The sequence below is a fragment of the Arachis ipaensis genome, chromosome B8 (assembly GCF_059453495.1).
Source record: "Arachis ipaensis isolate K30076 ecotype BB chromosome B8, ASM5945349v1, whole genome shotgun sequence".
Taxonomy (NCBI): domain Eukaryota; kingdom Viridiplantae; phylum Streptophyta; class Magnoliopsida; order Fabales; family Fabaceae; genus Arachis; species Arachis ipaensis.
The window spans coordinates 135,251,558-135,265,531 of NC_142443.1; the positions used below are offsets into that span (position 1 = coordinate 135,251,558).

Sequence of the window (13,974 nt, forward strand, 5' to 3'; positions counted from 1 at the left end):
TAATACGAAAAAAAACGTTAAGGATGATTCTAAATCGAAAATTAAATGAGGGACGGTTTCGATTCTGGCTGAAAATCTTTGGACCAAAACCATATTTATCCCTATTAAAATCAAACACATCAAAGTGAGATCTAATTGAGAACGAATACGTCAAAGTGAGAATAATTGAAAAATATAATATGATTTGTTAGTATAATTGATAATAGGATAATATTGAATCACTTTTATAAACGTTAAGGATATAAATAAGACTATTTAAACGTTAGGGACACAAATAAAACTTACCCAAACGTTGAGAACAAAAACGATACTTTACTCTAATAATTAAATATTTATTTTTTTCACTCTATTAATTTGTTCGCGCCAGAGGTTCCTGGTTGACTAGAATTCTATCTCAAATCAGAGATGAACATTAAATGATAGAAACGTCCGTGGCATAGAAAATTCCTTATACGAACAACACGTGGTATTTAAAATTAAAGGAGAGTAAATGAGTAATGTCTTAAATATTTAAGTAAAAAAATATATCCGTTTTTCTCTCTGTACCACAGATTTTTCCTATATATATGATGAGTAGGCATGGTAGAAATCATAATACAGAATCCAATATTGATAAAGAAATAAAGGATGTGTAGTACTAACACTTCAGTACTTGGTTGCTTCAACCCTGATGCAAAATTCAACATGCTTGATCGAAACACTGCAAATTATCATCCTAGTATTTGGAAGGATTATTTCCTTCAATATGCTTCACAATCCATGGTATATCTATCTATCTATATTCTCGCTTATACATGCATGCAAATGCAATAACAATCAACTGATATATCTTTTAAAATTTACATATATTTATACACATATATATAAGCATTTAGGTATATATATCTTTTATTTTATTATTTTGTTTCTTTATTAAGACTTTCAACACATGGATATAATGCAGGAATTTGATGATGAAACGAAGGCACAAATTGAAAAACTGAAGAAAGAAGTAGTCAAAATGCTTATTGATATCTCTAAACCCATTGAAGAAATAGTTAACTTGATTGATTTAATATGTCATTTGGGCATTCATTATCACTTTGAAAGCGAGATTGATGAAGTGCTGCAACAAATTCACAAGAATTATACAAAAAAAGGAGAAATAATAATTGTTGATGATAACCTTCGCTTACTTGCTTTGCTTTTTAGGTTATTAAGGCAACAAGGATATCACGTTTCACCAAGTATATACCTTTTTCCTATTCTTTTTAGCTTATTTTTATATTTTGGCTTTAAATAATAACCTTAGTTTAATTTTTGTACAATATCTAGATGTGTTCAACAAATACAAGGATGAGAATGGAAATTTCAGTGAAAAACTTGTGAAGGATGTGGAGGGATTGGTAGAGTTGTATGAAGCATGTCATCTCAGAATTCATGGAGAAGAAATATTAGATGAAGCTTATGCATTCGCTTCCACTAAACTTAAATCCATTGCGACCCAATTGAAGCCTTCACTTGCAGCACAAGTCAATTATAGTTTAAAGCAATCTTTACACCGAGGTTTGCCGAGATTGGAGGCACGCCGTTTTATTTCAATATATGAAGAAGATCCAACCCATAATCAAATTCTACTCACTCTTGCAAAATTAGACTTTAATTTCCTACAAAACTTGCATCGAAAAGAAGTTGGCAACATTTGCGAGTAAGCTCTTTAAGTTTAAAATGTTTAGTTTTGATATATATTGAGTTTTACTTTATTTTTGTTAAATATTTGTTATAAGTTATATGCTAATATATATTGTAACATCAAATTAATGAAAATAACCAAAAGAAAGGAAGACAAAAAAGTTATTATAGAGACAAAAGTTCTTGAAATGAATCCAAACAAAAAAATATACATTTTATAAAAATATTTTTTTCCAATAGTTTGTTTTATTGTTCTTCAACCTTTAAATACGGCAAGGAGGGACCTCATGGCTGGTGAATTGCCCCCTTTGGCATTATTGCCATTAGGAACAATAAATTAAGTCAAAATCAATAAGCTAACATGTTTTTTAGATAAATAAATTTTGAATTTTGAATTTTTAAATTTTGGATGTGCATTTCTTTTGCTAATAATTAAATAAAAAGTATTTAATAGTAAAAAATATTAACCAAAAATCGTCAAATTTATTATTTTAAACTTTATTTAATGCACCTTACAATACATACAGACATATTAAATAAAATAAATTTAGACTGTTTGGCCTGTTTTTTTTTTGTCGTCCTAATATTACTGAAATTAAATTAACTAACTTTTGTTGACATCAGTGAGTAAATTTATTTATTTATTTAACAAAACTCTCCATAATTTAACATATAAATTGTTTCCCAAGAGTGTTTAAATTTCGTTATTGTGTTTTTGTGGTTTCATTTAGGTGGTGGAAAGAGGTTGATGTTGCTGCAAAACTGCCATTTACTCGAGATAGAATTGTGGAATGTTGTAACTGGATTTTGGCAATTTATTTTGAGCCCCAATATTCTCAAATTAGGAAAATACTGACAAAACTGATCGCTTTTATGTCAATTGTTGATGATACATATGATTTGTATGGAACCATGGATGAACTGGAACTTTTCACCGAGGCAATTCAAAGGTTCGGTTAGCAATTATGAATAAATATAGTTGAAAATTCAGGTACAGTCAACTTCACGTGAAGTTGATAGTTGTGAGCTATTAAATGATTTGAATAATTTGACTAAATTTTTATCTGACGGCTTTCAATTATCAACTTCATATAAAGTTGATTGCACCTAAGTTTTTATCATAAGTATAACTACTAATTTTGATTGCTCTAGTCGATATATATTTTATATAAAAAATGAGAATTTATTAATTGTATATTTTTATTAAATTCTCAATTTTTTCCCTCACATTTTTGTCATAGTACTCACCATTTGTGTCACAGTATTTATTTTTTATACATATTTTATATAAAAAAAAATTGAAAATTTAATAAAAATATACAATTATACAATTAACTTTTCTATTTTTATTAGATTCTCAAAATTTTTTTCTCATATTTCTTCTTATTTTTATCTTTCCTTTATTAACAAAATCAATTTAATTAATTGATTTCATTATTTTATTACCAATTTGAATCAATTCTATATTTTTTCTCTCATTAATTTTAAAATTCTTCAAAAAATCTATTGAGGCTGCAACTCAATCAATTTCAGTTCAATTCCAACAATTTGTGCATCTCTCCTACATTTTTCTTAATTTTTTTATTCAAAGAGTTAATTTTAAAATCAATCTAAAACGTTTATTTCTTCGTATCCAACATTCTTAATGAAAATTAATATATATGGTTACATGGTTATTACAGGTGGGATATTAGTTGCATAAATGATCTTCCAGAATACATGAAATTAATATATGAGTCTCTCTTCAAGATTTATGAAGAAGCAGAACGAGAGCTTGAAAAGCAAGGAAGAGCATATTGCATTAAATATGTCATAAAAGAAGTAAGATTTGAATTTTCGATAATATATTCTTTATTATATTCTGTCATTATTAAACTTATTCAATTTGGACATATCTAGCTTGTAAATTAACAAATAACCATTTTAAATTTATAAGATAGATGCAACATGAGTGAAGAAGTTTATTAGTTTGAGATTTGTTAAAGCCAAAATCGGTTAATAATCCTTTTGACACTAAAGTAGTATTTTTTTCTAGAGATTGGAGCTGGAATTGGAAAATCATGACTCAGCATAAAATAGAGACACAAAGAAATAAAATTTTTTGAGAATGAAAACTAAAATTTTAACAATATTTTTTTAATAACTAAAGATATTTTAATAAATATTCTTATTTTATTCATATTTATCTTGAATCAAATAGGACATTACTCAATTTTATATATTTTATGCTAAATATAATATAGAGATTTAATTTAGTTTTAGTATTTCAGTCTTTCTTTTAAATTCTAGTCTTAAAAAAGAGACTAAGAGACTGATACTGTGAGACAGAAACTAAGGTAGCATTTGTTTTGAGTTACTGAGACAGAGACTGAGAAACAGAGACAGAGAGACTGAGACTGAGAGACTGAGACTCAGTATCATATTTATTAGTTCAGAGACTGGTATTAAAATTTCTGTATCTGTCTCCAAAATTTCAGTATTTCAGTACCTCCAAAAACTAGGGACACAGGGGGACTAAAATTTTTAGAGATGAAAACTGAAACTTTAATAACATTTTATACCTAAAATACCCTTATTTTAATTAATTAATTTCAATTTTACCCTTTGTGCAAATTAAATTAGAGTTTCATTCTTGTTCCAATTTCTGTCTCCCATTTTGTACCAAACAGAATACTGAGATTTATTTCAATCTCAGTCTCTCAGTCTCAGTCTTTCCGTCTCTGTCTCTCCACCAAACGCTACCTCTATAGCGTTTGTTCTGAGGTACTAGGACGGAGACTGAAACTCAGTATTATGTTTGTTAGTTTAAAGACTAGTATTAAAATTTCAGTCTCTGTTTCCAATAGTTTAGTATTTCAGTAACTCTAAAAACTGGGGACACATGGGATTGGAGTTTGTGGGAGCGGAGACTGAAACTTTAATAACATTTTATACTTAAAATATCCTCATTTCAATTAATTAATTTCAACTTTATACTTTGTGCAAATTAAATTAGAGATTTATTCTTATTTTAGTCTCTGTTTCTCACTTTATACCAAACACAATACTAAGACTTATTTTAGTTTATTTTAGTTTCTGTCTCTTGTATAGATGCAACATTGAATTAATCTCATCATAATTCTCCAAAAACACACTATCATCAATAATGAATTTATTATATACATGTTGAATGGTAGCTTCAAAAGACAATCCAAGCCTACATGACTGAGGTCAAATGGTTGAATAACAAGTATATACCAACAATGGCAGAGTACATCCAAACATCAGCAATCTCATCTGGTTATCCGTTGCTCATAGCAATTTCTTATGTTGGCATGGGAGATATGGCCACAAAAGACATCTTTAAATGGGTAACAAATGAACCCAAAATTGTTACAGCTTCTGCAACTATGTGCAGGATCATGGATGACATTGTCTCTAATGAGGTATAGCCATGTGCAAAAGTTCTTTATTTTGATATTATAATTGAATTTTCCTTATTATTTAGTCATGTGAAAGTTATTTTAAAAGCTAAATCTCATTGAACAGTTTGAACAAAAAAGAGAACATGTTGCCTCAATAATAGAATGCTATATGAGAGATTATGGTGTATCTAAAGAAGAAGCCATTCAAGAATTGCAAAAGGGAGTTACAGATGCTTGGAAGGATATAAATGAGGAATGCCTCAAGCCAACAGAAGTTCCAAGGCCGTTTCTAATGAATATTCTCAACATGTCACGATTTTTGGATGTGATGTACAAAGATGAAGATTGCTACACTCATGCTGAAGGAAAAATGAAGAAATGCATTGAAGCTTTGCTTGTTGATCCGGTGCCAATAACATGAGAAAGAAGCATCTTAATTGTTTGTTTGGACCATTAAATTGTTAGAAATGAGAAAAAAAAAATTTAATTCTTTAGTGTATTTGGCAAAATTTTAACATTTTAAAGTAAAAATATTAAAAAAATAAAAAATATTTTTATATAAAATATCTAAATATAAAATTATTTTTATTTTTTAAAATTTTGAATTATTTTTTAGTAGCTCATGCAAACAAGTCCTAAAACCTCGTATATATTTAACCTTTCCTACTCAAAATGAAGAAAATACACTAAACCTTGTATATGCCTAAGCAAAAGTAATATCTAATAAAATATATTGGCGCAACTCATAAATCTGAACTTCAGTCTTGATATATTGGCGCAACTCATAAATCGAATCAAGTGAAGGCTTTGTAGTATTTGCTAGAATTTTGACTTCTTTTTAATATTTGACCTCTTTATAGTTTGAACTCTAAATTTTTTTTTTTTTTGGTGACTTAAAAGAAAATAAACAAAAACTAAGAAAGAAAAAAAACAAGAAACTGCTTAAGAAAGGCAGTCTCGCTGAATACTACTCTCAAACTCCTTCAAAGGCAATGGAAGCTCCACTTGGGAAGAAATAGTCCTCATTGCAGTCTTTGCCATGATGTCTGCTACTGTATTTGCATCTCTCAAGATCAACCGAAGATCAGCACGCCATTTCCAAGACATGATATCTCAGATTTTTAACACCAAAGGATTAATAAACCCAGAGCAATCTTGTAAATTATTGACAATAGTAAATAATTTACAAGATTAAAAGCAAACTAAATACATCATCACTTAAACTAAATAAAATATAAGGAAAATACGCTAAAAAAAAGTTTTTTTTTTCTTTAGACAAAAATATGATACACAGTTTTTGTCAAAAATATTCTCAGAATTATCTTTATCTTATTGTAATTAATTTATAATTTTCATATGTAAGACAAAAAAAATTGGGACTTTTTAGTGGTGATTGAAATATTATTTTACAAATTTGTCATAAAATAATATATAATTTACATGACTAATAAGAACAGTTTTTATTGAAATAATCATTACATTTAAGTTTGCAGTTAGTTTTACATATAATTGGAATTTTAATTATAGTTTATTTTGGTTTACAAATAAAGGCTTAGCTATGTTAAAATTACTGATAAAAAAAATTATTATAAAAAGTTATATCAAAGTTTGATTTTCAATACAATTATTGTGCATCTATTAAAATAAAACATTTAAAATTTTTCTGCTAATAGTAATCTTAACTTATGTCCTAAAATTACATATTAACTAAATCCAACAAATAATTAGTATAACCATAAATTATGGCCAAATGAAATTATAGAGCTTTTTCAAATAGCATATTCCCAATATATTTTCAAAAGATCTTAGACGGTGTTTGTTTACAGGAACAGGACACTGAATTAGGGACACAAAAACACAAAATCATATTTGATAGATGAGACATAAATAGAGACATTGTGTCCAGAGATACTGAATTAATGTATTTTGTGTTTACCCTAACAGAAAAAATACAAAGATATTAACAAAAGACACAACTTATTTTTTATTTTTTCTTTCATTGTTCTTATTAATTTTTCATAATTATATTTTTTATTATTATATTTTTCTTCTCAAATTTTTTGAATGAAAAAAAAAAAAGAGAATTAATTAAATTTTCTTAATTTGTTCTACTTTATCACTAAATAGAATACAAAAACACTAAATTCTATGTCTCTATCTTTTATATCTTATTCTTAGTGTTTTATTTTATCGTGTTCTCACAAACAAATACAGCATTAAGGCTGTCCACGCCAGAAAAAAGCAATGAAAAACTGTCTATAAAGTATAAACTAAAAAACACTACCAAATAATAAGAAAATAGCAGGGTAAATGGCTTAAGGTCAATAACAATTTAAATTGCTTATCAATACTTAGGGAAAAAAAAAATCAATTTTGAACTGAATATATTTTTTAACCATCAGAATTGAACACTAACGATAAAATATATAAACTAATTCTATACTCATCAAAAATTAAAATAATTGGACAAAACTAACCAGACCATCCAATATAAGTGATTCGTTTGATAATTTTATGACACTAATTCAATATTTAAATTTTCATGAAATATTAAGAAATGTAATTTCCTAAACTTTCGATCAAACTAATACACCACATAGCCACAAACGTACTTAGAACAACCCATTCTTTTTCCGGCTAAGTTCTGATGTTGAATTTATAAGTACCGAATTGAAACTTGGAAATACAGTTCTAGCATGCGATTGTCATTGGTATTTTTATACCACTATTTCATTGGCTTTGAAGGTTGTTAGCGGGTTTCGTTGGACACATGAAATTCATCAACAAATACAAATGATAGAGAAATTTAGGTCACTGGTACAGATAAAAATTTTAACAAATTACTCAACAGACCTAGTCTAATGATACTCAGCAATTGAAAAACTTGTGATGATACAATTAGTTGAATTCATCTTGTAGCTGCTCTAGCACTCATCGATGAATGGTAAGTGGTACTTCTCTGCTTCCTGTAGGATGTATATACATCATCATACTGACTCACTTCATTGGGGTTTGCTGTTGCCCCGAGTCCCAACCTAGCCGAGCTTACTGATCCTGGTTTCCGATCTACGCTCCCATCGGCATAAGTCCCAGTCTCTGGATCCACCTGCTGCAAATTTGGTGGTGGAGGAATGCAAGCGCCTCCCTTCCTTACTGCAGGCTCTCTCTCATATTCTCTCTCGTATTCATCATCTTCATCTCTTGAATCAGAATTCATAGGACCCTCAGAAGGATTAGCTTCTCCAATTTCCTTAAAGAATTTCGACACCCTTTGAAGAATTTCTGACGGTGGCACAGTTGATGGTGGTATCATTGTTGGGATGTCCAAAGGGCTCAAAGGAGAATATGGAACTCCGCTACCAATCTGCATCTTTCTAACCATTCCAGGAATGAGGCCAGGAGGGAACAACGGATATGGTGGCAATTGATCACTGGTGCTGGATGATGGAGCCTGCAATAAATGTCCACCAGGAGGTTGATTGGCTGATTGAACCGAAGAAGGTATAGCCATAGACCCTGGAAAAGCACTTGGAGGAGCAGAATTTGGAACAAATTGTTGAGCTGCCATAGATGATGGTAAAGTTTGCCCTGGAACTGCATGTTTATCAAGGCGATCTTGTTCTGCAATACTTGAACCAGAGCCCAGCCTATCAGCATGCCACAGCTGGATTGGGGTCTGCAATATTCCTGAAATTGGGAGGGAACAATAATTTCTTAATCCAATTAATCTATACCTCAAGAAATCAATTTTTTCTTGATAAGATTAAAAGCTGTAACAAAGTTATCTAAAGACTCTTTGGTGGAAAAAAGTGGTGCATTCATATGCAATCACTAGTATATGTGTGAGCAACAATGTATTATTTATAAGGGACAAAAAAAAAAAAGATAACTTGCAGCATCAAAAAAATACCCACAGGAAAAAAAAGAAGTTCCAACTCAAGCAAACTGCAAACCACTTTCACAGCAATAGCAATTAAAGAAACAAATTTTCTAAGAGCAAGGGAGAAACATTTTGTGGCTTTAGTTCCCCATCAAAGGGGTCCCCAATAATTCTATTATATCATGAACATTATCCAACTACACTGTAAAGGCATTTACAGAATTCTAGATAAAGAAGAGAAGCTTACCAGTACCTGAATTTGCTGAAGCAGATAAATCCTTGGAAGCCCCAGGAAAAGAATTGGCATGTGGCCCACCAATCATCTCACTCTTCAGTAAAGAAATAGTCTCTTGATCGAAAACCTCTTTAGAAGCCCAGAACTCCACCATTTGCTGCAACCTTTTCCTATATTCTTCATTGCTTTGTGGATTGTGATAAATTCTAGCAAGCATGGAGCCTAAAACAGGCTTAAATGCAAGGGCTTCATTGTCAAGATCACGACTGCTTGTCCTCCGATTCAAGCTGTAAACCAATGATGCAAGGATCAAAGATGATGAAAACCAGAACAACCACATTAGCATACATGTCGGGCAGATTATCTAAAGTAAAACTGCAATGAGATTAAGCCAATAAGCAAGATGAGAAGACCTTGTTGAGCCAAAAACTTGCAAGGAAGTACAATAAAATTTAATTCATAAAAATTTTGTCTAAGATGTGAGAAACAGCTAGATGTGATTCACAAGCCTCTGAACTAAAAAGTAGAAACAACAAAACAAGACAAAACATAAAAAGCATACCAAACAGGGCTTTGATGGTGGTGTTTGCCTATTCATAATATAATAAGCAGACCACATTCCAATAGTTTAAGATGCAAATAGCAGACTTAAGAGAAAAGTAAAACAACTAAGTTGAGTATAAACAAGTAGTTCCCCATGTGCACTTGTGCAGTGGGGATTGATCAAAACTTTTTAACTCCTAGTAAACATAAATTTTATGCCATTTCCCATCAGGGAACTAATCCACCCATCAGCAAAAACAGCACAACAAAAATAGAACTAGAAATACACTAATAACCACGGTCATTTTGATAGCTGGTAAAGCAATGGATAGATGAAGGAACACAGTGAAATTGTGATCCACAATTTCTGCTGATTAGAAGCAAAGTTCTAATGCTAATTAATCAATTGATAATATATGCTACCTGTCAAAAAGAATGTCATTTGCAAGGTATATTATATGTAGCTGCCTCTCAACATCGTCCAATGCGAAGACCCTCTCTCTAAGAGCCTCTGCTAGAGCTGGTGCAAATGGAGATCTCTGCATGAACCAAAGTTTGGCACCTTTAATAGATTCTTTTGTACCATTTAGATTGTTAAGAACATTAGTGAGCTCCACTGCAACATCAGATGGAAGTGGCCCAGAAAGTTCTTTGAAAGGCTTGGATGACTGATCATACTCAGGTCGGCCATGAACCCCAAAAGGCTGAGGATGTTGATGGTGGTGCTGCTGATCATAGAAATGCAGGAAAGAAGGTGGACCTAACATTGAAGGCGAAGAACCAATTCCTGCAGCATTCATTGGGGGAGCATTTGGAGGGGATGGATTCATCAGTGGATTTGGAGGAGGATGGATCATGGACATGGAAGATGAGGGAAAAGGTGGGTTAAAAGGACCACCAGGGGGACGTGTCGATAACCAGAGCTTATAACGGTAATAACCATGGCCCTCCCCACCAAAGAGGAAACTATAAGAAGGATTATCACGTTGCTTTTCACATATCATGGCTTCAAAGTCAGGACCATTTTTCACAGCATACTCAACAAGTTTGTCAATTCGCTTGTGGAGCTCGGGATCAGAAGGGGGTGCAACTGGAGGCGGAGCAGAATCATAATAAGGTGAAGGAACAAGAGGAGCAAAAGGAGATGGGAATGCAGGTGGTGGTGCTTGGTGTTGCTGTTGCATAAGATGAGGAGGGGGAGGGGCATGTGGGTGTAACTGTTGAAGCTGCAGCTGCTGCTGAGGCATGGCATGATGATAAGGGAACTTTTGCAAAGAGGGGTGTGCTGGACCAGGACCTGGGGGAAGAAAGGGGGGAAATTGTTGATGCTGGGGATGAAATCCAAACTGCTGCTGCTGTTGTTGCTGCCGCATATTAGCAGCTTGTTGCTGTTGCTGAGCATAAGCCATAGCAGAAGCAGATGCATAATCATGACCCTGTCGTTCCATTGGAATTCTGTAACTATTTCTATACAATACACCTCAATAGCTCTTTATGACCTACACACAGTAAAAATTAAAAAAAAAAAAATTCATTTCTGTTATAATTCCAGTAAATCATATCAAGTTAAAAATCACATTCATAACAAAAATACTCAATGAACTACAGGAATAGGAAACTTTTAATCAAACAATTCTCATAATCAATTAGGCACAGACACTGATCCATAGAAATGGAGAAGACCTACCTGTGATGAATGACCACCGACACAGAACGGCGAACCAGCAGCACCTTCTGACCAATGGCAAATCTTCAGAGGTGACATGCGAGAGAGAGTGAGAGAGGAAGGGACTGGAGAGTGGGGATGGTTTGTGGGTTGTGGCTTCTCTCACTCCGATTTTTCATTTTGGGTCAAGGGTTTGTGGCTTTCTGATGCGGTAATGGCTCAGATTTTCGAGAATCTTTCAATATAGAATTCTTGGAAAGTCTGAAAGGAGAGGCTATCCAAGTGTCACAAAACTGGATGTGTGCTGTGTGCAGCATTATTCATGTCATGTAAACATTTACTGTGGCATAAGCTCATTGGTCTATCATGTGTATATGTTAGTGAATGGCCATTAGATGTAAGCTATTAGTCTATTTGATTTTTTGCAAATAGGTATGCTGGGATTTTCAAATGTGTTTGAGTACAATCTTATATCTACCCTACATCGGTGCTTACAAATTAACATTATAGGCAGCGGAAATAGCTCCCTTTCAAAATCAAATTTAGAAACCAAAATATAAAAGATAAAAAATCAAAATCGAAAGCAAATTTCAAAATTTTAACGTCTTAAATTTCAAATGGTGGAGCTTTTTTCCCACCAAAATGTTTTTATATATATACAGAACAAGTTGAGCCTTCTTTTCAGCAGAATGGTGGAACTCTTTTTTTTTCCATGAAAGAAGGAATTCTTCAGCCGTTCCTGTCAAGGTTAAATAAAAGTAATGTTCAAACATAACAATGGAGATAGTTCTTCGTGATATAAAGGTTAGTGTTTAGATTTTTTATTTATTGAAATAAATCATATGTATATGTACTTTTTACAATAACAAAATTAACATGCTGACTTTAGTTTTGTAAAAAATCAGGGGACTAATTCATGCTTCAACTCCTAGATCAGTGGTAAGTACTCCTTAAATCCAAATAGTTACTTTTTTTACATTGCATCCACAATTTTCCTTTTCCCCTTTCTTTGGAGTAGAAAATATCTCCTTAAACCAGATTTTTAAATTCCAATAGTGTTACTATCTAACAATTATTATATTGTCTTAATAACTGCAATGTTCAAGGAAGAAGGAAAGAGAAGGGGAAATAGCAAGGACTCCTTCTCTACAAAAAACTAACTTCTGTTTTTCTTTTTACTTTCTTTTCTGTCTTCTATGTATATTTCAGCACTCTCTGAAGAACTATTATCAAAGCTTACAGGGACAACCAAAAAAAAAACATAGAATATAGAAGCAGAAAATGGTACCACAAAGGGGAGGGCTAGATAAGATGATGGCGAAACCACAGAGCTCGGAGGAGAGGATGGCAGGTCGGCCGCGACACCGGGCAGACGAAGGCAGCAATGTTCGAGACTCGACGGTGGCATAACTCACGAGACGGAGGAGCTTGAGGGGCGGTGAAGCGCGGACGGCGGAGCTCCAGACACAGTTAATCGCAGACGGAGGAACAGGAGCTTGAGGCGTTTTGAATGATGGAAGTTGTATGAGACTTGAGTGTGTGGGAGAATATGAGAGTGGATAATGGAGGTTGGAGGCGCTGTGGATGGTTGAATGGTGAATGAGAAGGTGATTTAGTCGGGTGTCACTGATCAGGGTAGCGACGGGTAATGGGACCCCGTATCCGCCGGGGATCTAGCCATCTAGGTCTCCGCAGATTTTTAAAAAATTCAAAAAATCGAAAAAAAAAAAAGAAGATAATCCTCAATAGCTAACAATGTCTAATCATTCTAATCACCAATCAGCATCGATTGAACACAAACTTACATCAACAATAAAATTAACAAGGTACCACACAATTACATTTACATCAACAATCAACAAAATTAACAAAGCACCATCAACAATCAACAAAATAAAATCATAAAATTGACTCAAAAAAGAAATTTACCTAAGAACTGAAGCCCTTAACTCAGAAGTCAGAAACTCAATCATAAAAGTTAACTCATGAAAAAATAATTGAAACTGAAGTAGCAGAGGAGGATTGCTTACCGGCAGAGCAACGGAGGGGGAGGAACGACGACGGTTCTGCCTCTGACGCGACGACGACGTCCTCCTCGGCTGGGTCAGGCGCGCGACGACGGCGTTCTCCTTGGCTGGGTCAGGCGCATGACGACGACGTTCTCCTCGGCTGGGTCAGGCGCGCGACGAGACGTTCTCCTCGGGCATGTCTCTCAGGCGTGAAGCAGTGAGAAGGGGGAGCGCGGCGGTGAGAGGAGAGGTGGAGAGAATCTGTGAACTGAATAGGGTCTGAATGAGAGGAAGTGACGACAGTTTGGGGATTTAGGGTTTAGGTGAAACTAAGAGCATTTACAATCAGTGTCACTTTTAATTCTTTTAAGAAAATCTTGATTGGAGTTAATTTCGGTAATAAAATTGGTATCATCTTATAAATATGGTATTATTTTGATGAAAATTTAATAAAATTTTGTTATTTATATAATTATATAGATAAAATTATTTAAAATAATATAATATAAATTTTTAAATTTTAATTGAACTAATACTGAATATTGAAAGAGTAAATTTTATTTTTA

At 32.8% G+C, this 13,974-nt stretch overlaps 2 protein-coding genes across 8 annotated transcripts; one reads left to right on the plus strand and one right to left on the minus strand.

The window, feature by feature from the left end:
* The first annotated feature begins 584 nt into the window (after positions 1-584).
* On the plus strand, positions 585-5,565 carry LOC107612684 (putative terpene synthase 2). Its single transcript, XM_016314390.3, has 7 exons — positions 585-762; positions 944-1,226; positions 1,315-1,687; positions 2,403-2,621; positions 3,354-3,492; positions 4,848-5,096; positions 5,200-5,565. Exons 1-7 carry the CDS (start codon positions 628-630, stop codon positions 5,494-5,496), a joined length of 1,695 nt encoding a protein of 564 aa, XP_016169876.1. The 5' UTR covers positions 585-627; the 3' UTR covers positions 5,497-5,565.
* A 2,138-nt stretch (positions 5,566-7,703) lies between these two features.
* On the minus strand, positions 7,704-13,803 carry LOC107612682 (SWAP (Suppressor-of-White-APricot)/surp RNA-binding domain-containing protein). 7 transcript variants are annotated; one of them, XM_088496599.1, is made up of 6 exons: positions 13,430-13,771; positions 12,688-13,080; positions 11,421-12,138; positions 10,157-11,232; positions 9,203-9,477; positions 7,704-8,762 (listed from the first exon to the last, which is right to left on the minus strand). In XM_088496599.1, the coding sequence occupies exons 4-6, from the start codon at positions 11,179-11,181 to the stop codon at positions 7,984-7,986; spliced, it is 2,079 nt and encodes a 692-aa protein (XP_088352725.1). In that variant the 5' UTR covers positions 11,182-11,232; positions 11,421-12,138; positions 12,688-13,080; positions 13,430-13,771; the 3' UTR covers positions 7,704-7,983. The 7 variants fall into 7 exon arrangements, with proteins under 7 accessions (XP_088352725.1, XP_088352726.1, XP_088352724.1 ...); XM_088496600.1 differs by lacking the exon at positions 12,688-13,080 and having other exon boundaries at positions 9,209-9,477; positions 13,430-13,803; XM_088496598.1 differs by lacking the exon at positions 12,688-13,080 and having other exon boundaries at positions 13,430-13,803.
* Between the last annotated feature and the right edge of the window lie 171 nt (positions 13,804-13,974).